We start from the raw sequence: 24,558 nt of genomic DNA, 5'->3' as shown, positions 1-24,558 counted from the left end.
ATTTGTGTTCCCTTGGTTAAAAAAATAATAGTCAAAGGAAAAGGTCCCGACAGCCCTCGTTCAACTTCCCTCTTTCCATCCTTCCAACCACATTCTTCCTCAGATACACCTGGAAACTTCCTGATTAACTTAAGGAGCAGTTCCAGAATCAAGAAGCCTAGTGCCCCAGAGGTCCTTGCTGAGCAAGGCGGGGGCTCCCACCTCTCATGTTTCCTCTTGGCCTTTTAATAAACTTTCATCAGTGTAAGTAATTTCCCCATGTCTCTTCGTGGACAGCCGAGAAGCAGGCAGGCTACAGCAACAGACTAAAACAAATAAAAGATTGAATCCAACTGCACAAGCTGGGAACATGTTTACCTATAAAATCCCAACTGTGGGTCCATGTCCATGAGAAACAAACAAACAAACAAACAAACATTAAAAAAAGCCCCTCTAGATAAACAACAAATTCCTACTGTATAGCACAGGGAAATACATTTAACATCTTAAAATAACTTACAATGAAAAAGAATCTGAAAAAGAATATCTATGTGTAACTGAATCACTATGCTGTAGACCAGAAACTGACAGAACATTATAACTCAGCTATACTTCAGTTTAAAAAAGTAATCTGTATAAAAATCTTGTTCTCCAGCAAATTTTCATCAAAAATCTTAATGCCTCTTTTGCCCAGTTATGATGATAGCCTCGAAAATGTTGCTGTTTTAACTTTATCATTCCTTGTACATTTATTAGTTGGCATTCTGTGATAAAGAAGGTCTTTTGCTCCTTCTCTCCATTGATTTATTTACAATTTTTAGCGTCAGTATGGTCTCAGATTGTTTTTAAATTTGATTTATTATATCCACTACTGTCATTAGGTTTCTTAAGTTGTTTTGTTGTGGTGTAATTTACCTACAGTTAAAAAAAAAAAAAAAGCCTTCAAGTTCTTCATTGTCATCTCTGTGAGAAATCAGAACTTGATTTTTGATGCCTGCCCCACTTCCCTGGCTCCCGTTCCAGGGCGCTGCAGGGCAGCTCCTGCTACCTGTACAGGTGCGCTCTCTGGTCCCTCTCCGACCTCCGCTTCGGGACATCGCCCTGTCCTCCCCCCAGCCCCCGCCCTCGAGACTGTCCTCTGGTTCTCTGCAGGGTAGCGGAGGAAACCGCTGAGGAACCCGCTGGAGCCAAATGGCCGGCCAGTCCTCAGCCCAGTAGCAGCGGTGGCCTCAACTCAGCGGCCAGCAGATAAAGGTTGCCCTAGGTTTCTGAGAAACTGCCTTCCCAAGTTCTTTTTTGGCAGCCCCCGTCTTCCCCCGAAACGCCTCGTCAGAGCCAACAGCTGGAGCGTCTCCGGACACTCGCATGAAACGCGGGAGGAGTTCATCGTCAGCCTGCAAGCTGAGGTCAAGGGTCAGCGCCGGCTTTAAAGAGCCGCGCGGGCGCTGCGCGCCGGGTACCACCTGCGGCTTCCCGGCCGCTTCCCGGCTCCGCGCTCTTCCCCGGCCGGCCGCGCGCGGGCACTGCGCCCCGGCGCTCCTGCAGCCCTCGGGGAGCTGGGGTACTCTGCGGGGTTCTCAGTGGCCCCAGACCCCAGGAAAGCTCGGTGAGTGCGGCGTGCGGGGGTTTGGGACCTGAAGGGGGCGGAGGAGGACAGGTGCCTAGGCGTGAGTACATTCTGATGATTTCGCACCTGGAGGACGCCCTATATCCCGGACTTCAAGGAATTTTGCAAAAGGTTGAGACTGGGTTTTTAGAATTGGAAAGGACCTTGGAGCAGGGCTATCGAAAGTGTGGTCCAAGGACTAGAAGCAGCTCCATACCCTGGGACCTTGTTAGAACTGCGAATTAACGGGCCCCACCCCGCACCTGCTGAGCCCGAATCTCCGGGGCGGGGAGGGATGGGCTCTGAAATGCGTGTGTTAACAAGCCCCCCTGGAGATTCTTATGCAGCTGAAGTTTGATAACCAATGACATACAGGTCATTTAGGCTAGCACTTGGGCCCCTCACCCCACGCAGGAACCGGCAAATAAACAGAGGTGGGTGCAGGGACCCTGAGCCATAAGGCATTAGATACAGGGATATATTCAGAAATTGCCTAACAAGAACTTTGAAATACTCATGGTTGGTGGGGATTGCTATTCTGTTTCAAACTGCGAACTAACATCTTTGAGCTTTCCTCAAAACAGCACTTAACTGGCGTTAACAAACATTTCTGAGTTTATTCTATGTGCAAGGTTCTATCAAAATGAAGGAGGGAGTTACTGGTTCTTAGGATCTCCAAACTGGTGTATTTTTTTCTTAACCAAGATCTTTGTAATTTGGTGTAGTGCTTCATACCGCACTTTTATTTTGGCTTTAGGTATTTAAGTGTGCCTTCTGAAGTTGATTTTTGTTCTTGTTGTTAACCTGGAATGCCAGCATAGATATTTTGGAAGAGGTATTTATTTTGAGAGTTCTGAAGGAAATCTTAAAGGAAAAAAAAGCTTCACTTTCACATTGGCAAGACACATTTTTTGATCTTTGTACTGATATTTGCATGCTGTGATATATTTTATGAATAGAATAAATAGAGTCCCTGAGATTTCTTAAGAATCAAAGTGAGAGAGACAATTAGTTGTCTTCTCTGAGGAGTCCAATGCCACAGCAAGCTGCCTTGTACAAACTCGGAGAAGAAATCCATTGCTTTGGGGAAGCTCCTTAGAAACAAATATGGATGCCATGTATACCCAAATCATGTGGTTCCCCATTCTGCAAGTTTCTGAACAGTTTCTGCTGATGAACCAGGGACCCCATTCATGAAATACTGGATGATGAAGGTTCTATGATTGGTCTGGTGTCAGTTGTGTTGTTTGGTTCTCCTTTGTCTAATCTTTGGGTGGCTTAATTTAAATATTAAATCTAAATCCACTACTGACTCATTTGGAAACTTTGGAGCAAATGCAAATTTCTGTTTTCCTCTCATCTATGGGTGGATACGGGATGTATGGTTTATCTTAAAAATTTTTTTATTGAAGTATAGTCAGTTTCCAATGTTGTGTCAATTTCTGGTGCACAGCATAATGGTTCAGTCATACATGTGCACATATATTTGTTTCATATTCTTTCTCATTATAGGTTATTATAAGACATTGAATATAGTTCCCTGAGCTATACAGTATAAACTTGCTGTTTATCTATTTTATATGTAGTAAGTGTCTGCAAATCCTGAACTCCGAGTTTATCCCTTCCCACTCCCTTTCCCCCCTGGTAACCATAAGTTTGCTTTCTATGTGAGTCTCTTTCTGTTTTGTAAATAAGTTCATTTGTCTTTTTTTTTTTTTTTTAAAGATTCCACATATGAGTGATACCCTATGGTATTTTTCTTTCTCTTTCTGGCTTACTTCACTTTGAATGATAATCTCTGGGTCCATCCATATTGCTGCAAATGGCATTATTTTATTATTTTTTTATGGTTGAGTAGTATCCATTGTACACATAAGGATGTATGGTTTTTGTTTTGTTTTTGTTTTTGAGTTTTGGAGGCAGGATGTATAGTTTTGAGGTAGCACTTGCTGGCAGCATCCCACAGTATCTCCCCAGAGTTCCCTACCTGCTGTATGGTTGTCACACTGAATCCTTATTAATATGTTAAAACAGAGAAAATACTTAATATCACGATCCTATCACTAATTATGTATGCACATTTTAAGTTAAAACATCTAAAAGCCTTGTTCACAGATTTCAAAGACTAACTTCTGTTTCAAATCAGCTTTGGACGTGTTGGTGAAATTGGAAGCCACTGCTAGGTATGTCACAGGCCTGTGAAAATACAGTTTGCCACGGTAAATATTCGCCTGAATCATGACTGCACATGCTTGTTCCTAAGTATTCAAAGAGCATGTACTCAGCCTCCTTCTGTAACGAAGTAGGAGATTTACAACCTAGGTCTTGTTTTCATGTTATTGGATGTTGTGATTTTCCTCCTCCAAGTTCAAATCACCTTTTAGAAGGGAAGAATTTTGAGTCCGGGAGTATCTACCCTTTAGCTCTGACAATAGAGGACAGAAACTCCCCTGAGATGTGTCCTTTTCATTGCATTGCAGTGTGCTTTTAGGATGTTCCTGTCTATTTCATAGGATCTCAGATCCAGGTCCTCTCTGCAGAGGAGGAGGAGGTGGGTACTGAGTAAAACTGGAGCCTAAGATACAAGCAAAATGCATGCCAGCTTCTAAGGAAGAGCCAGCTGGTGGTGCGTGTCACAGTTGTGAGCATCTGTCACCCCTGTCAATCTCCAGTGCCCAATGGTACTGCCCTAGGTTCCTCTGACTTGTCTGAATTCTGATCCTTCAAGCCACTCTTTGGGGGCATACTGTGATTCAAGACTTAGTCTCTGAAAGGCTGTTGTAAAATTCCAAATTATTTGAGGGTCCCAGGTGACACCCTGAACCTTCTCCCTTAACGTGATTAGCTAATCATCATTTTGGAAGATATTAAGGGACACGAAGAGCCAAGAATAGGAGAAGAGATCTTTGTAAAGGCAGTGTAGGGCAGTGGAAAGAGCATATCTCTGCAGGCAGAGAGACCTCCAGTTTTGAGACAAGCTGTATTACCGCTCTGACCCTCAGTTTCTTCATCAGTATTATGGGCACAAGTACTGTGCACAAAGACCTACTTTTCTGCTGGGCCATCTACTTTCTGTGTATATTTCATCAGCTAACCTTTGCTACAAAGGAGGTTTGGAACTATGTTCTTATTGCTGAGCATGTTGCCCCATCCATCTCTTGGTATGGAGGTTCTCTTAATAAAGAAAGGTGGAACATCAGGTAATAGGGAGGCAGCTAGAGGCCTCCGCAGCATGGATGCGGGACAAGAATGGTTCTTTGGAGAAGAGCAAGTGACCGTGGTTGTGGTGGGTAGTGGTTTGCACGTGTGTGTGCACTGAGGAATAGAAGGTGGAAGAGAAAATGGAACAATAGAAGTTTCTAGGCAACTCGATGGCTTGAGGATGTTCAAGTCAAGCGGACAGCCCCTTGGAGGAGAAGTACTCTGAATGTGATATTGTGGTAATAATGGTATCTCTGTCTAGGTCTTGAAGCAGTTTATTAAAGTGGTTGTATTTAAATCTCACAGTGATATCCAAAGTTAAACACATAAACACATCTACTTTTTTTTTTTTTATTACCACTTCACTGATGAGAAAGTTGAGGCTTGGGATTATTAAAACCTTGCCCAAGAGCTCATGCCCAGTTAGTACAGAGCTACCCTAGACCTCAGCTTTCCTGACACGCCGTTCATCTCCTTCATGGAGAGGGTGCAGGTTGTAGAAGAAATGAGAAAGTTAAGGTGACTCCACATACTTTATTTCAATGATTACAATTAAGTAAGAAAACAAATTTGTGCACTTGTTAAAAACGCACAAATTTGAGAGATAACATAATCAAAATTTGCAAATGGTAGAATGATTTACGATCCCACTTACCTGGGTTCCAATCAACATTTCATCCCTTCCTAGCTGTGTGAACATGGGTAAGACATTTAACATTACTATCTTCTCCTGTCTTATGGGCAAGTAGTAGCACTCACCTCACAAAGACGTTGTAAAGATAAAGACAAAGAATCATGACACATAATAAGAAACACGTAAATGCTTGTTGGTCCAGGTGGACCATAACTAAAAGAAACAACGGAAAATTAATTGAGTTAGTTGAGATTCCTGATGACAAAATAAATCCAGAAAAAAAAATCAATAGCTTCTCTATAAGTAGTAACAAGCAGCCAAAAGTATAATGAGAGGAAAATGTCTGTTCTTAATAGCAATAAACTACAAAATAGCTGAGAACCATGAACGTGAAATGTACAGGACCAACTTCTGTTGGATCCAAACTTTACTGCCCTCATCTCACACTCCTACCTCAAACAGCCACCCCCCACACACACTCAGAGGCTGCACAGAAAACCCATAGCACCAGTATGGGTCTAATGCAAAAACACTTCCAATAAACAAGGAAATATTTATGTTACATGCAAAACAAAGATGAAGAATTATTCCAGGAAACAGAAGAAAATGACTCCAAACTCTAAGGTGTCAGAGAAAACAGGTTTTGTAAAGAAAGAGCGCAAAAAAATGCAAGAGATAGTGAAAGGCAAAGCCAAGGAAGGCACAGAAGGAGAATAAGACCATTACAAAACCCAAACCCGAACTAGAAACAGCTAGATGTAAGTCAGCCGTGTGGAAAACTGAGTTTGGACTTAGAGCCCACCTGCCTGGGTTCCAATCAGCATTTTGCCAGCTTGGGGAAAAATTTCACAGGTCGCAGAGGGAAAAACTGGTGAAAGAGAGTAATAGTGATGGAAAACAACAGAGAAACAGCATAGGACTATGTGGACTTCATGGGAAAAAGAAAAGAGACCAAAAGGAACTGAAATAAATGTAAAACGTATTTGATCTCAAACTATCATTAATTTCAAGATGTACCATTAATTTCAAAATAGCTTCTGAGGGGAAAAAAAAAAGAAAAGGAAAAAGACAAATGAACATAAATACAAAACAGAAACAGACTCATAGACATAGAATACAAACTTGTGGTTGCCGGAGGGGGAGTGGGGTGGGAAGGGACAGACTGGAAGTTCGAAATTTGTAGATACTGACAGGTATATATAGAATAGAAAGACAAGATTATTCTGTATAGCACAGGGAAATACACACAAGATCTTGTGGTAGCTCACGGTGAAAAAGAATGTGACAATGAATGTATGTATGTTCATGTATAACTGAAAAATTGTGCTCTGCACTGGAAATTGACACAACATTGTAAACTGACTATAACTCGATAAAATAAAATTAAAAAAATAAAAAAACAAAATAGCTTTTGGGGGAATAAAAAGAAACAATAAATTATTAAATAAACAATCTACTTACAAGTTATTAATCAGTTTAAGACTGAATGTGAAAAAATCTTCTAATTGAGGAAATATGGAATTCGATGAAAACTTTCCCAAAGTAAAAGAACATCTGGCAGGATCAAAAACCTCGTTATATTCCAGAAAACAAAAACAAAAATTATCATGATGTTATTGAGGACAATTGGTAAACTTCCAGGCAGAAAAATTAAAAATAAATTCGGCTAGCCATATGAATTATCTCCATAACATCAGATTCCAGAAGATAATAACTCAGAGGCAAAGAGCTAAGAGGGAAAACAAAAGGAATGAGACCCAAGGATTCTACAGTCACATTCTGTATATGCCTTGTGTTCTATTTCTATTAGCACTGATTTCGATTGCTCTAGGTGGCTAGTTGAAAAGGTATCAGAAAGAGATTCTCAGTTATGTCACACCTCAGTAGATATAACCTAATCTTTTACTAACTCAAAGTGTTTTCAGAAGACCAGCATCCTAATTTAAGGGATTGTTAAAAATGCAGAATCTCAGGGCCCACTCCAGAACTACTGAATCAGACCCTGCATTTAAAAAAGATGCTTTACACTGGAATTTGACCCAAAACTGTAAAATGACTATAACGCAATTAAAAAATGTTAAAAAAATTAAAAAGATGCCCAGGTAATTCTTGTGCATATTAAAGCTTGAGAAATACTGTCTTTTTTTTTTTAACATTATTATTTTAGTTTAGTTTAGTTTTTATTGAAGTGTAGTTGATTTACAATGTTAGTTTCAGGTGTACAGCAAAGCAACTCAGTTTCTTTTCCATTATTGGTTGTTACAAGAAATTGAATGTAGTTCCCTGTGCTATGCAGTAGGTCCTTGTTGTTTATCTATTTTTATGTAGTAATGTGTATCTGTTAATAACAAACTTCTAATTTATCCCTCCCCCGCCCTTTCCCCTTTGGTAACCATAGTTTGTTTTCTATGTCCCTGAGTCTACTTGTGGTTTATAAATTAAATTTGTATCATTTTTTTAGATCACATATATGTGATGTCATATGATATTTATCTTTCTCTGTCTGACTTACTTCACTTAATATGATAATCTCTAGGTCCAACCACATGGCTGCAAATGGCATTATTCCATTCTTTTTTATGGCTGAGTAATATTCCACCACCCACACACACCCCCCCCCACACACCCCTACACACACCCCCCCACACACACACACCACATCTTCTTTATCCAGTCATCTGTTGATGGATATTTGGGTTGTTTCCATGTCTTGGCTATTGTAAAATAATGCTGCTATGAACATTGGAGTGCATGTATCTTTTTGAATTAGAGTTTTCTCCAGATATATGCCCAGAAATGGGATTGCTGGATCATATGTTGTCTATTTTTAGTTTTTTAAGGAACCCCCATATTGTTTTCCAAAGGGGCTGCACCAATTTAAATTCCCATCAACAGTGTAGGAGGGTTCCTTTCTCTCCACACTCTCTCTAGCATCTGTTGATTGTGGACTATTTAATAACAGCCATTCCGACTGGTGTGAGGTGATTGAGAAGCACTGTCTTAATGAACCACTTCCTAAAAGTCATCCAGCCCAGCACTTCCTACCTGGTGTATGTTGTAAGGACGATGGATGTGCTAAGATACTGCTCTCCTTGGCCTGGAGCAGTGGGGTGGAAGGCTTTGGGTTGAGGACCTAAACATTGTCATTTTCTGTGCGTGACCAGTGTGGTAGCCACTCACCATACATGGCTGTTGACCACTTGCAACATGGTGGGTCTGAATTGAGACCCACCATAGGAGTGAAATACACACTAGATTGTGAGAACTCAGCATGAAAAAAGAATGTGCAGTATTTCATTACTAATTTTCATATTGATAATATATTAAAATTATATTTTAGATACGTTAGGTTAAGTAAAAGATATTATTTAATTAATTTCACCTATTTCTTTGCTAATGTGGCTACTAAAATCTTTTAAATTACTTCCTTGGCTTGCGTTCCATTTCTCCTGGACAGAGCTGATCTGGTTGCTTTTGATGGCAGAAAGATCAATCAAAATAAAGAACCCAAGAATATATGTGTACTTCTAGAGTGCATTACTTCTATTTAAACTTAGAAATAAAGTGAAAATACCTGTGGTATTGGGATCACAAAGTATGAATTCTAATTCTTGCAAGAAAGGATATAGTATAAGAAACCTATAATGAAAAAGAATATATGTATATAAATGTAAAACTGAATCGCTGTGCTGTCCACCAGAAATTAACACAACACTGTAAATCAAATGTACTTCAATAAAAAGAAACCAGTAGGGAAAAGTAGAGAATAATATATAAAATAGGGGTGGCAGAAGTAAGCCAAGACATATTTTATGACATAAAATTGAGTTTAAATTCCCCTCTTGAAAATATTCCCAGGTCAGATCAAAAAGATGAATTCAGCCAAATGCTCTCTACTAGGGATATATCTAAAATAAAGAGATTTGATAATTGATATTAATGATATACCAAGAGAAAACAGGGATTATAATGTTATACCAGATAATACTGAGAGCAATAAAAAATGTATTAAGTGAGGCCTGCTGAGTGCTTTTTTAACTTCCTTCCCTTTCTTTTCTCTCTCTTTCTTTTTCTGTTTTTGCTTCTTTTTTAAAAAAACCAAAGATGGACCTAGAGATTATCATATTAAGTAAGTCAGACAGAGAAAGATAAACATCATATCACTTATATGTGGAATCCCCGCCCCCAAAATACAAATTCGATTTGCAAACCAAAAACAGACTTACAGACATAAAAAAGAAACTGGTTACCGAAGGGGAAAGGGTAGGAAGGGATAAATTAGGGGTTGGGGATTAACATACACACTACTATATACAAAGTAGATAAACAACAAGGACCTACTGTATAGCACAGGGAACTGTATTCAATTTCTTGTAATAACATATAATGGAAAAGAATCTGAAAAGGAAAAATACATATGCATGTACATGTTTAACTGAATCATTTTGCTGATACCTGAAACTAACATTGTAAGTCAACTACACTTCAGTAAAAATTTTTTTAAACATAAAAAATAAAAACTAATATGTATTGAGTACTAACTACTGCCTAGGTACCAGTAAAGTCTGGAGATGCAACAGTGACCCAAAGCACTGACTGAGCTTCTGATCTAGGGATGGTGCAAACTGTTATCAAAGGTCACATTGTAAGGATAAACAAATGAAGACTACAGTCCACGATGAAGATATTACTATCACAACCTTAGGAAATAACTAGTATGGTATAGAGCTATATAAAGCTAAAATGTAGGAAATAAAAGAGAATTGATGAAAATACAGTGTGAAGGAAACACTGATGTACTTACTTTAGTTCTCGAGAGATGAGACAGGCAAAAATAAATAAGGATGATCCAATAGACTATTAATAAATTTTGTAACATCAGGAAAAACATACTTTCTTTTCAAGCATCCACTAATCATTTAAAAAAGTGAGCCTAAATTCAGTCACAAGGGAAACCTCAGTATATTCCAAAAAAGGGCAATATTACCACATTCTCAGATTCCTGAAACCACCAATGTAATAATGGATTGGGAAAGGAACATCAGTGGATAATAAAATCATTCTGTTAAATGTTGGAGAACATTATAGTCAGATGGTGACATAAATCATTCCACAGATGACTTATTAATTGGAAAGTGGGAAATAAAGGACTTCACAATGAGGAACCTTGTCAGTCACTACGTTTTAACAAAATAGGCTAAAGCGAGGCTTACTCAGGTGGGAAATCTCACATCAGGAGCTTACCTAAGGCGATACAGCGTCACCTAAGGCGCCTCTTGCTGACATACGTTCACTCCAAGGCAAATCACGCTTCTAGACCTCACTTTCATTTATGGGAAATCTAGAGGTTGAAGACTAAATAAAATGACACAAGGATGAAATAATGAGAACCAGACTGTGATTCGCTTTATACAAAGAAAGGTTTGGACTCCATAAAAAGTCAATGTTATGAAAGAAGATGCAGAGGAATGTCCCAGAATAAAAGAAGTTACAGAGATGTTAGAAGCAAACACAATATGCGAACTTTGACGGATACTGGTTCAAAAATCTCAACTATAAAATGTATTTGGGGGACATTGGAACATTTGAACAAAGAATTAATTCTTACCTTAAAAAATGTTTTGAAGCAAAGAGAAAGAAGAGCAGCTTCCAAATCATCCTTAGGAATCCAGGAGAACTGATACAAAACCAAAGATAGTTGACAGGAAGTAAAAGACAGGCATTCCTCAGTTCCGAACAATGATGCGAATTTCCTGAATCGGGCATTAGCAAGTAAAGTCCAATAGCACATAAAACAGAATACAGGATGACTAAGTGGAGTTTGTTCAAGAATAGTAAATATTAAGAACTCTAATCAATTACTAATATTTTGTTGAAGATCAACATACCATTAGATTATAAAAGAAAAAGCATACATGGTAATTGCGGTAGATACTGAAAAGGCATTGGGTAATATTTAGTAGCTGGGGGTTTTTTTAGTAGCTGTTCTTGATTTTCTTAAATCTGAGGTTTAAATGAGAAGATGGGATATTTTCTTAACATGGTTAGAAATATATATTACAAACCAACTGCCAGGATATCACACTTAAAGGTGAAACACTTGAAATATTACCAGTAAGTTAGAAACATTGGGACCACCATTATTTAACATTGTTGTCAAAGTTCTGGTCAGTGTAATAGTATAAGATAATATAAGAATATAGACATTTTAGAAGGAGGAGCCAAAGTAATCATTATTTCTGTTTCAAATAAGGATATACTAGAAAAGTCTAGATGAGTCAACAAGAAATTTCAGTAAAGTGGCCAGTAAAAATTATTTAGTAAAATGAGTAGAAGAAAAGATTCCATCTACAATAGCCACAAAGAATATAAAACTTCCAGGACTGTGTATATTCATAAATGTGAAGACTGTATCCAGATCACTACCAGACAGACACTTAGGAGGAGAGATGGCTGTGAAGGGTCTTAGGTAGACAGTTCAGAGGAGAAGTATAATTCCTAGGCTCACTAGTAACTAGAAATGCGAAGAACCATGTGTAATATGAATTTCTCCCTGCAATCAGGGTTCCAAAATCTAAAAAATGTGTGATGAGATGAGGACATAAGGACTCCCATATGTTCCTGGGGGAAATATAATTTAACGTAACCTTTTTTTGTTGCAATTGTTTAATATCGATAGTAATTTTAGATAGACATTCCCTTTGATGCAGAATTTCCACCCCTAATAAGTCATCCTATAAAAATACTTCTCCCACTGTGCTGGGAGGTTTATTGCAACATTGTTTAGAACTGTGAAAAAATTGGAAACAATCTAAATATCCATCTATAGAGAATTGGTTGAATAAATTAGGATACATTAATATAGTGAAGTACTATGCAACTGGTCAGCGATAATTATTAAGGACTTTCAAATAAAAAATAAGTAAGGAAGTAGATTAACAGCTAATATGAATATTAATAAGGTATGGATGAAGTAGATACATTTAGGAAGAATAATTGCATCAACAATTGTTTTTAAAATTTAAAAACGAATACCAGGCAGAATGATAGAGATTATATCATAATACTAAACTTGTAAAATTATTTAGTGCAGTGTTGGTAGCCTGCCGCCAAACATAGCTCTTTTTGCGGGGGGCGGGTAGTTAATTAGTTTTATTTATGTATTTAAATGAAAGTGCTGGGGATTGAACCCAGCATGCTGAGCATACGCTCTACTAGGTGTACGCTCCTCCACCCATAGTTTTATTGAAACACAGCCTCACAGGGCCAACTTATCTACTAGGTACAGCAGGCAGAATGAATGGGGCCCATAGGACTTTTAGAAGCCATGAAATGCCTTAATTTCTTTAAAAGTCAGAAGGAAAAATAAATATCAAACTTTTAGGGTCAAAAATATTTAATATTTTTCTCACATCAGAAAAAAATGCAATGTTAGGGCCCACACAAGTCTATTTTTTTCCACAAAAGTCTATTAAATTTTGCCTAAAACAAAAAAATAATTCAAGTATCTAAAGCTATTTAAAGGTGATTTTTAATTTATTTTGTTATGATGGGAGGGGTCCCTAAGTGGGAGGACCACAGAAGTCCTAACACAGTCCTGCAACCGTGCTTATGTATCTGCTTCTCCTTCTGTGGCTGAACGAGAACAAGAGTTTGCAAGAACAGAACTGAATACTTGTGTTGGACACAAATCCTAAAATACTTCCTATCTGGTTCTTTACAGGGAAAGTTTGCTGACCCTTGGCTTAGTGTATTTGCGCTCACGATGTTAAAAAAAAAGTTTATCTTTATGAACTGGACTTTACTTTTACTTACTTACTTCCATTTTGCCCATGAACTTTTTAGGGAAAATGTCCTATTTTTGAATTCTTCGTATTTCAGGACCATTTGTAACAAGGGGGGATGTCAATGGTCAGTTGAAAATTTTAAGAGAAGGTATTTACATTAAACTACCTTCATGCGAGACATGACAAGGACCATAGACAGAATGAAGAGAAAAGGAAGTTTTAAGGAAAAAAAGATCTCCAAATAGTATGCTCTTCACCAGACATCAGTTGCAAAGAAGCATCTGTAACACAGTGGCTTCAGGAATAATCCAGCCAGAAAGCGTGCCGAGACAATTGTTCCTGAACTCTAATGCCTGTTGTTTATAACTCTGCTACTCGAGTTTTAAGAAAAAACAATCATTTACAAGTTTGGCATACAATTTCAGATTTATTCTTGGATTCCTCAGATTTGTGCTATGTTGGGGCTATATTTTAGCTTAGGCTAAACTATCTTAGTTTTAAGATGGAGACTCTTGGCATTCAACCATCATAAATTATGACTTATTCTTCCAGACGTTTTCTTATGCATAAGTATGTCCAAACTGGTACGAGCTTTATCTCCAGGGATGGGGATGTGTATCAGCTGTTTTACCAACATGGAGATGTGGTGGAAGTGGTCCAGGCAGCCAGGAAGAAGCAGATCGTTACTGACATTGATTAGAATTGCTAGCTCATTGGGATGATAAAAAGCAGGTCAACTGTATTTTATTATTTTTTTTAAAGTCTCCACACACCCCTTTATGCCTACCTTTAGTCCAGACTGCTCCCACCACCCTGCCCTTGGCACACCACTCTTAATGATCACATAATTTATCATCCAAACTGGGCATATCAACTGTATTGATTGTCACAAGTGGCAAGATTTCATTCCTTTTTATGGCTGAGTAATATGCCATTGTATATGTAACCCATGTCTTCTTTATCTAGTCATCGGTTGTGAAATCTTAGATTGCTTGCATATCTTGGCTATTGTAAATAATGCTGCAATGAGCATGGGGGTGCATATTTCTTTTTGAATTAGTGCTTTGTTTTCCTCAGAAAAATAGCCAGAAGTGGATTTGATGGATTGTATGGTAGTTCTATTTTTAATTTTTTGAGAAAACGTCATACTGTTTTCCACAGTGGCTGCACCAATTTACATTCCCACCAACAGTGCACGAAGGTTCCCCTTTCTCCACATCCTTGTCAACATTTGTTATGTATTGTCTTTTTGATAATAGCCATTCTGACAGATGTGAGGTGCTATCTCATTGTAGCTTTGATTTGCATTTCCCTGTCAAAAGATGTTGATCATCTTTTCATCTGTCTGTTGGCCATCTCTCTGTGTTCTTTGGAAAATGTCTATTCAGTTCCTGTGTCAATTTTTTAATTGTATTTTTTGATATTGAGTTGTATGTGTTCTTTTGAATATTTTGAATATATTTGAAAATAGTATTTTGAATATTAACCCCTTATCAGATATATGGTTTACAAATATCTTCTCCCATACTGTGCTGCCTTTAATTTTAATTTAATTTTTAAATTTTTAATAGTTTCCTTCACTGTGCAAAAGATTTTTAGTTTTATGTAGTCCCATTTGTTTATTTTTGCTTTTGTTGGCCTTGCTTGAGGAGACATATCCAAAAAATATTGCTAAGACTATGTCAAACTGTGAACTGCCTATGTTTTCTGCTAAGGAGTCTTTTGGTTTCAGGTCTTACCATTTAAGTCTTTAACCCATTTTGGGCTTATTTTTGTATATGGTATATGAGAAAGTAGTCCAGTTTAAATCTTTTGTGTGTAGCTGTCCAGTTTTCCCAGTATCAGCTACTGAAGAGGCTGTCTTTTCCCCATTGTATATTCTTGCTTCCTTTGTCATCAATTAATCGACCATGTTAGTGTGGGTTCATTTCTGGGCTCTGTCTTTTCCATTGATCCATGTGTCTGTTTTTGTGCCAATACCGTACTGTTTTGATGACTGTAACTTCTAGTGTAGTGTGAAATCAAGGAGGGTGATACCTATAGCTTTGTTCTTTCTCAAGACTGTTTTGGTTATTTGAAGCCTTTTGCATTTTCATACAAATTTTGGAATTTACTTTATTTCTGGGAAAAATGTCATTGCTTATTTTGATATGGATTGCACAGAATCTGTAGATTGCCTTGCCAGGTATAGTCATTTTAACAGTATTCTTCTAATCCTTTTGCACAGTATATCTTTGCATCTGTTTTTGTCATCTTCAGTTTCTTTCATCAATATCTTACAGTTTTCCGAATACATACTTGGTTAGACTTATTCCTAGGTATTTAATTCTTTTTTATGCAATTGTAAATGGCATTGTTTTCTTAATTTCTCTTTCTGATAGTTTGTTGTTAGTGTATGGAAACACAGCAGATGTCTGTATATTAAGTTTGTACCTGCAAGTTTACTGAATCCATGTATTAGTTCTAATAGTTTTGGGGGAGCATCTTTAGGATTTTCCATATATTGTATCATGTCATCTGCAAACAGTTACAGTTTTAACTGCTTTTTTCTAATTTGGATTCCTTCATTTCTTTTTTCCTGTCCAATTGCTGTGTCTAGGATTTCCAATACTTTGTTGAATAAAAGTGATGAGAATGTGCATTCTTCTCTTGTCCCTGATCTTAGAGGAAATGCTTTCAGCTTTTCGCCATTAAGTATGATGTTAGCATTATGTGGACTTACCATATATGGCCTTTATTATGTTGAGATGTGTTTCCCTCTATACTCACTTTCTGAAGAGTTTTTTTTTTTTAATCATAAATGAATGTTGAATTTTGTCAAAAGCTTTTTCTGCATGCATTGAGATGATCATATGGGTTTTGTTCTTCAATTTGTTAATGTGCTGTATCACATTGACTGATTTGCAGATATTGAAAAATCCTTGCATCCTGGGACAAATTCCACTTGATCACGGTGTATGATTCTTCTAATGTATTGTTAGATTTGGTTTGCTGATATTTTGTTGAGAATTTTTGCATCTATGTTCATTAGTCATATTGGTCTGTAATTTTCTTTTTTTGTGGTGCCCTTGTCTGGTTTTGGTATCAGGATGATGCCAGCCTCACAGAATGAGTTCAAAAGTATTCCTTACTCTTCAATTTTTGGTAATGTTTTGAGAAGGACAGGTGTTCACTCTTCCCTAATTGTTTGGTAGAATTCACCTGTGAAAATGTCTCATTCTGATTTTTTGTTTGTTGAGAGTTTTTTTTAAATAACTTATTCAATTTCATTACTGGTAATCAGTCTGTTCATATTTTCTATTTCTTCCTAATTCAGTCTTGGGAGATTGTATGTTTCTAGGAATTCATCCATTTCTTCTAGGTTGTCCATTTTATTGGCATAGAGTTGTTTGTAGTAGTCTCTTATGATCCTTTCTGTTTCTCGGTTGTCAGTTGTAAGTTCTCTTTCATTTATGATTTTATGGATTTGGGCTCTCTTTTCTTTTTCTTAATGAGTTTGTCTAAAGGTTTATCAGTTTTGTTTATTTTTTCAAAGAACCAGAGCTTAGTTTCATTGATTTTTTTCTATTATTTTCAGTCTCCTTTTCATTTATTTCTTCTCAGATCTTATTTTTATTTCCTTTACTAACATTGGCTTTTGTTAGCTCTTGTCTTTCTAGTTATTTTAGGCATAAGGCTAGCTTGTTTATTTGAGATTATTCTTGTTTGCTAAAGTAGGCTTATATCACTATAAGCTTCCCTCTTAGAACCACTTTTGCTGCGTCCCATAGATTTTGGATCATGTGTTTCAATTTTTATTTTTCTCCAGGTGTTTTTGATTCACTGCTTTATTTCTTTGATTTACTCATTGGCTGTTTAGTAGCATATTGTTTAGCCTCCTCTTGTTTGTGTTTTTTGTAGTTCTTGTGGTTGATTTTTAAAATTTTTTTTTATGAATTTGGGTTTTATGGATTTGGGATTTTTTGGGGGGAGGAGATAATTAGGTTTATTTATTTATTTAATTGGAGGTACTGGGGATTGAACCTAGGACGTATGCATGCTAAGCACGTGCTCTACCCCTGAGCTCTACCCTCCCCCTCCTTGTAGTTGATTTCTAATCTTATACCATTTTGGTCAGAAAAGTTGCTTGATATGACTTCTTTCTTCTTCTTTTGCTCTCTTCCCTTGTGGTTTGATGACTATCCTTAGTGTTATGTTTGGATTCCTTTCGCTGTCTTGTGTGTTTATATCCATTATAGATTTGGGTTTATGGTTACCATGAGCTCTGTGTGTGTGTGATTATTTTAAGTTGATAATCTCTTAAGTTCAAACACATTCTGACCACCCTGCCTTTGTACTCCCCTCACCACACATTTAATGTTTTGACATCATATTTTACATCTTTTTGTTTTGTGTACCCCTAATCTACTTATCGTGGCTATAGATGGTTTTATTACTGTGTCTTTTCACTTTCCTACTAACTTTATAAGTAGTGATCCATTACCTTTACTGTATATTTGCCTTTACCAATGAGATTTTTCCCTTAGCAATTTTTGTCTTTCTAGTTGTGGTATTTTATTTTCTACTTCGAGATGTTCCTTTAACACTTCTTGTAAAACTGGTTTAGTGGTGCTGAACTGTTTCAGCTTTTGCTTATCTGTAAAACTCTGGATCTCTCGTTCAAATCTGAATTATAACCTTGCCGGATAGAGGGTTCTTGGTTGTGGATTATTTTTCTTTCATTCATTTAAATATATTGTGCCACTCCCTTGTGGCTTACATAGTTTCTGCTGAAAAGTCAGCTAATAGACTTAATTGGAGTTCCCTTGCACGTCTAATTGCTTTTTCTGCTTTTAATATTCTCTCTTTATCTTTAATTTAATTTTAATTACAATGTGTGTATGTGTGTGTGTGTGTATCTCTTTGGGTTCATCTTATTTGAGACTCTCTGTGCTTCCTGGACTTGGCTGTCCTTTTCCTTTCCCAGGTTAGGGAATTTTTCAGCTATTACTACTTCAAATAAGTTATCTACCCCTTTCTCTCTCTCTTTTCCTTTGGAACTGCTATGGTGCAAACATTAGTATGTCTGATGTTGTCCCAGAAGTCTCTTAAACTAGCCTCATTTTTTTTAAAATATTTTTTTCTATTTGACGGGTGATTTTTACCACTGTGCCTCCCAGTTTGTTGATCTGTTCCTTTGTATCATCAAATTTACTGTAAATGGACAATAACAAGTGTTGGGGAGAATGTGGAGAAATTGGAACCTTTATACCTTACCAGTGGGAATGTAAAATGATGGAGCCACTTGGGAAAACAATTTGGCAATTTCTCAAAGTGTTAAGCATAAAGTTACCATAAGACCAAAAATTCTACTCCTAGGTGTCTACCCAAGAGCAATGAAAACATATACCCACACAAAAATTTGTACATGAATGTTCATAGCAGCATTATTCATAATAGCCAAAAAAAAGTAGAAACAACCCAAATATTCACCAACTGATGAACAGATTTGTTAAATGTATATTCATACAGTGGAATATTACTCAGGCATGAAAGGAATGAAGTACTGATGCATGTCACAACGAGGATAAATCTTGAAAACATTATGTTAAATGAAAGAATCCAAACACAAAAGATCACATAATACATGGTTCCACTTATATTAATGTCTAGAATGGGTAAATCCATAAATAAGAAAGCAGATCAATGGTTTCTGGGAACTCTGGGAAGGGGAGAATTGGGAGTAACAGCTCATGGGTATGGAGTTTCTTTGAGGGTCATGAAAATGTTTTGGTATTAGTGAGAATGGCTGCAAATCCTGTTAATCTACTAAAACACATTAAACTGTCTACTTTAAAGGTTAAATTTTATACGGTGTGAATTATGTCCCAATAATTAAGTTAATGAATAAGTCAAATATAGGGTGTATTAGAATATAGTGTGTATAGATTTGAAAGTCGTTGCTGATATGATTTAGCCACCAACTTCTGGGAAGCCTCAATTTCCTCCTTGGCAAAATAAGAGTTTAATCTAAATGATCTATAGGATGTCTTTCAAATCTAGTTTCCAATGATTCTCTCAATCTTCCTGTATGATTAGCAATTTCAAAAGAACTCCTGGAAAGGTCAACTGTAGAATAAAATTCGGCACTTACACCTTTGGTGTCTCATTGAAGGCATCACCATTTTTGAGTATTGGTCATTTTATCTACTTCCCTATTAATAATGGACAACTTTGACTTGGTGGAATTTCTGTAAGATTGTAATTTCCCATGAAGATTTCTGATTGATTGTGAGCTCATGGGGAGAAATGCTGAAATTAAAAGTAATTTGTAAAACTGAGTATAACCACCAGTGAGAGAACAGTTTTCACAAGGGTTTAATGAAGAAAGAAATATGAGTAGCTGTTGGATTTTTGAGCCAAGTTGGGAACATATACAATAATTATAGTTGACACAAACATAGAGGGTAAAGAATAGTGACTGTGTAAGTTCTGCGAGTTCACAGATTTTGTGTAGTGCTCACAGCACAGTGGTTAAGAGCTTATGGCTCTGCAGTCGCCTTGTCTGGGTTAGGGTGCTGGGTCCACCACTTACCAAGCCACTCTGTGCCTGTTTCCTCATCTGTCACGTGGCTACAGTAGTTGTACCTCCCTGTAGGACTGTTGCAAGGATTAAATAAGCTAATATGTATAAAGCACTGAGAAAGTATCTGAGCCATGTTAAGGACTCAACAAATACTAGCATTATCTGTTTTCAACAAATATTCAAATGCTTGATGAATGTTTTATGAACACCTGGCATCGCTTTGACAAATACCTGTTTACAGTGTATTGTGCTGGAACACGACTTTCCTAGTAGTTTTTTCTTATTATACAGTGAAATTTTTCATGGTGTAAATAACATTTTTTTAACAGAGTAAAAGCAAGAGAACTTCACTAACAAGATGAAGACCCTGCTAATTATATTTGTCCTAAACCTTTGGACTGAAACACTGACAGATCAGAGCCCAGGTACCAGTATATTTTATGATTGTTATTATTTAGGAAAATACATATTTTTATGTCTCAACAAATCTTTATTTTAATACATAGAAAGAAGGTATTTATTTACTAAAAAGTCAAGGTAGACAACATTTCTTCATAGTTGGAGGTACACAATATCAAGCAAACTTAAGCTCTTAAAGATGACAGAAAGCCATGGGCAAAAGTCATGAATTATGCTACACCTGGCTAGAAAAACTTTAAATATTCATTGATTTGCTTAAGTTCCAATGTTCCATGCCTCTGTGAATAGAGTCAACCCATTTGTTTTGTAGGTCAGTCTGTGGGTTGGCCTTAATAAATGGAAGAAAAGGGAAAAAAAGGAACCCCACAGAGCAAAGTTTATATACATCTGGAATATGAAAGCTAGGGTTTTCTACTCTTCTGTAATTACTAAAAACATCATTCAAAAAAAGTGTTTTTAGCTCTGTGCTCTGTGACCCTAGGATTCCCTGATGAATTTCGGGGTCACTTTGAAAGAAATGTCCTGCTTGGTTAGACATGTACCAGCAGGTCTCTCACTGAGAGTGTGGAGGTGGCAGATCATGACTGCTGAAGTCAGCGTGGTTGGCGCCTCCCCTTGTCCAGACCCTCTTTATCAGGCTGGCACACCTCCCCCAGCCCCAGCTGCTGGGAGGATCACCTGCCACAGCTCAGGCTGAACCCCACTTTCTCAGGAGAATTGCTCTTGGCTTTTCCAGAACCAGCTTAACCTGGAGGATATGCCCATAATCCTCTGCTCCTTCCCTCCAGTTCTTGGGGAAGGTCTGCGGCCAATGACGGCCTAATAGACGAGGGCAAAAAACTGTCCCTCTTGCCCCAGAGGGGGACACTCTGCTGGAATGGATGCTCCAGAGTCCCCTTGGATCCAGCCACATCCTGCTTTGCTTCACACTTGCTCCTCTTTCTTTGCTTCCCCGCGGAAAGCCCTATACCCACGTCCCCGTCTCAGATCTCTGTCTGCTCCGACCGAAGATAGCTGCTTACTCCATGCTGTTTCAGAAGTTAGTCCACAGACCACTCGGGGCCTTTCCAGTATCACATCCTTTATTCTTTCAGAACAGTGTCAAAATGTTTTGGGTTCCACAACCAAAAAAGAAAAAAAAATGTCGGTTGACCCTGGCATCCAGTTGAGAAAAAAAAAAATCTATCGCTAACTTTACAGAGGCCCTCTTGTTTGACATTTTAGCATAAACAAGGACGGTTTCTTCTGTGAGACCTCCAGAAGACACTTTCCTTGGGATTCTGAGTGATCCTTAACTCTAGGACATAGTCTCAAAGGAGTACTGGTGAGAAAACATCAAGGCTGAACCATCACCTTGTTGGGGGTTGTTGTCTCTTATTTTAATAGGGCCAGGCCCTGAGTACGCCGACGTGGTGTTCCTGGTGGACAGCTCCGACCACCTGGGAGTGAAGTCCTTCCCGCCGGTGAAGACGTTCATCAGCAGGATGGTCAGCAGCCTCCCCATAGAGGCGGACAAGTACCGCGTGGGGCTGGCCCAGTACAGCGACGAGCTCCACGCTGAGTTCCAGCTCAGCGCCTTCAGGAGCCGGGGCCCCATGCTCAACCACCTCAAGAAGAACTTCGGGTTCCTGGGCGGCTCCCCGCGCCTGGGAAACGCTCTCCGGGAGGCGCACAGGACCTACTTCTCAAACGGAAGGGACAGGAAGCAGTTTCCCCCGATCCTGGTGGTCCTGGCTTCGGCCGAGCCTGAGGATGCCGTGGAAGAGGCCGCCGAGGCCCTGCGCAAAGACGGGGTGCGGATCGTCTCCGTGGGGACGCAGAGTGTGTCCGAGGAGACCCTGAAGGCCGTGGCCACGGCCCAGTTCCACTACCGCCTCCGCACGGTCCGAGACCTTGGCGCGTTCTCCCTGAACATGACGCAGATCCTCAAGGAGGCGGCTCAGTCCACGGAGGGAGCAGCCCACGCTGAAAGCGCAGGTGAGGCAGCCCTTGGTTGAAGAGGCGCCTCGTCCCCATGGGACGGGCTGCACCCTCCTCTCTCGCAGACCCCATTCTGGTTTCCGTGATTGGACGTAAGGAAGTACTGGCGGTGTCCGCACCGGGACCCTACTCTCACCCCTTCTGCACTTGCTTCTGGGTTTCCTCCGACACAGGAATCCTCTTGTGCTCCCCAGCCTTCCTGCAGCTGAATCACTCCTGCCATCATTTCAATCATTGTGTAAACCTCAGTCCTACTCTCCCGAGGCTTTCGGTTCAGAGTCCTTTCTTCGGTCTCCCAGTTCCTTGCGTACTTCCCAGGCTGTAAGATTACCGGGTTCTGTGTTGGTTCCACCCCCACATGAACCTTTAGTACCACGAGGGCAGAACTGGTAACTTCCATTCCCCTCCGTGTTCTTTGGGTCTACGCCGTGCCTGGCAGTGAGCCGGTGCTCTGTTTCTTAATGAGTGAATCAGTGAAAGTCTTGTGGATAAAGAATAAGATCCTTGTCTGTTCTCTTTCCCTCGTAGTGCTGGGCATGGTGTGAGGCACACAGTAAATACTCAACAAATGCTTGTCAATATGTAGGGACACTGGGTGGGAACCAACGCCTTAGACAGAGACCGGGCAGAGAAGGGGGCGCTGCGCGCTGTAAGCTCTGCAACGCGGGAGCCCTGCAGGCGCGCGCGCCATTGACTCATCCTCTCCTGCGCTGCTTCTCAGTTTGTGTGTGTGTGTGTGTGTGTGTGTGTGTGTGTGTGTGTGTGTGTGTGTTTTCCTTAAGGTAAAAATCTCTTTCATGAGTGTCACCATATGCTAAAGAAGTTCAGCCCATTCTGCCTCCTAGCTGCCCCCCCCTTTTGAATAGTAAAGTGATTTTATTCTAATAGCTGTAATTACAGTGCTTGTTTGTCGAAATGAAATCTGAAAACAGGTATACAGGGCAGTTGATTACTAATCATGTATTCAAAGCAGTAAGAGGTCCCACAACACCAAATAAAGCAGCTCTGAGGTTTCCCCCAATTTGAAGTTGAACTTCAGCTTCTTCAGTGTTTAGCAAAATACAAAAGAAAAAAGTAGAGGTTATCATTTTCTTTTTTTCTTTTTTTATTGAGTTATAGTCAGCTTGCAATCTTGTGTCAATTTCTGGTGCACAGCACAATGCTTCAGTCATACCTGAATATACATAAATTCATTTTCATATTCTTTTTCACCATGAACTACTACAAGATATTGAATATAGTTCCCTGTGTTGTACAGTACAAACTTGTTTATCTATTTTATATATACCAGTCAGTATCTGCAAATCTCGAACTACCACTTTATCCCTTTCCACCCCTCTCCCCCAGCAACCACAAGTCTGTATTCTATGTCTGTGAGTCTGTTTCTGTTTTATATATAAGTTAATTTGTCCTTTTTTTTTATATATTCCATGTATGAGTGATACCTTACTGTATTTTTCTTTATCTTTCTGGCTTACTTTGCTTAGAATGACATTCTCCAGGAACATCCATGTTGCTGCAAATTGCATTATTTTATTCTTTTTTATGGCTGAGTAGTATTCCATTGTATAAATATACCACAGCTTCCTTATCCAGTCGTCTGTTGATGGACATTTAGGTTGTTCCCATGTCTTGGCTATTGTAAATAGTGCTGCTATGAACATTGGGGTGCAGGGTCTTTTTGAATTAGGGTTCCCTCTGGATATATGAGGTTATCACTTTTGATGGCAGATTCTGTGCTTATGTTTTTCACAGCTAAGACATACATGCTCTGGGCTTCTTGCTTGTTCCTACGTCTTGCTGGCCTTTCTGCCAGAATTCGTCTTCCTTTTTTTTTGTTTTCAGTAATTTTTTTTTTATTGAGTTATAGTCAATTTACAATGTTGTATCAAATTCCAGTGTAGAGCACAATTTTTCAGTTATACATGAATGTACATATATTTATTGTCACTTTTTTTTTCGCTGTGAGCTACCTACCACAAGATCTTGTATATATTTCCCTGTGCTATACAGTATAATCTTGTTTATCTATTCTACACATGCCTGTCAGTATCTACAAATTTCGAACTCCCAGTCTGTCCCTTCCCACCCCCCGCCCCCTTGGCAACCACAAGTTTGTATGCTATGTCTATGAGTCTGTTTCTGTTTTGTATTTATGTTCTGTTTTTTTTTTTTTTTTTTTTAGATTCCACATATGAGTAATCTCATATGGTATTTTTCTTTCTCTTTCTGGCTTACTTCACTTAGAATGACATTCTCCAGGGACATCCATGTTGCTACAAATGGTGTTATGTTGTCATTTTTTATGGCTGAATAGTATCCTCTTCCTTTTGAACCACATGTAACTGAATCTTTTTCTTCATCCACATCTCAACCCAAATGTAAT

At 38.6% G+C, this 24,558-nt stretch overlaps 1 protein-coding gene across 1 annotated transcript in view; it reads left to right on the top strand.

Annotated features, from left to right (window-relative positions):
- The first annotated feature begins 1,521 nt into the window (after nucleotides 1–1,521).
- Nucleotides 1,522–24,558, top strand: part of COL6A5 (collagen type VI alpha 5 chain) — a 116,997-nt gene continuing 93,960 nt past the window's right edge. The window contains exons 1-3 of the mRNA XM_064490805.1: nucleotides 1,522–1,585; nucleotides 20,102–20,197; nucleotides 21,579–22,169. Coding sequence (XP_064346875.1) covers nucleotides 20,131–20,197; nucleotides 21,579–22,169 — 658 coding nt within the window. The 5' untranslated portion in view covers nucleotides 1,522–1,585; nucleotides 20,102–20,130. The remainder of the gene's footprint in view (nucleotides 1,586–20,101; nucleotides 20,198–21,578; nucleotides 22,170–24,558) is intronic.

The sequence above is a fragment of the Camelus dromedarius genome, chromosome 2 (assembly GCF_036321535.1).
Source record: "Camelus dromedarius isolate mCamDro1 chromosome 2, mCamDro1.pat, whole genome shotgun sequence".
Taxonomy (NCBI): Eukaryota; Metazoa; Chordata; class Mammalia; order Artiodactyla; family Camelidae; genus Camelus; species Camelus dromedarius.
Note: the sequence above shows the minus strand (reverse complement) of the source record. Positions and strands in the feature narration are given on the sequence as shown.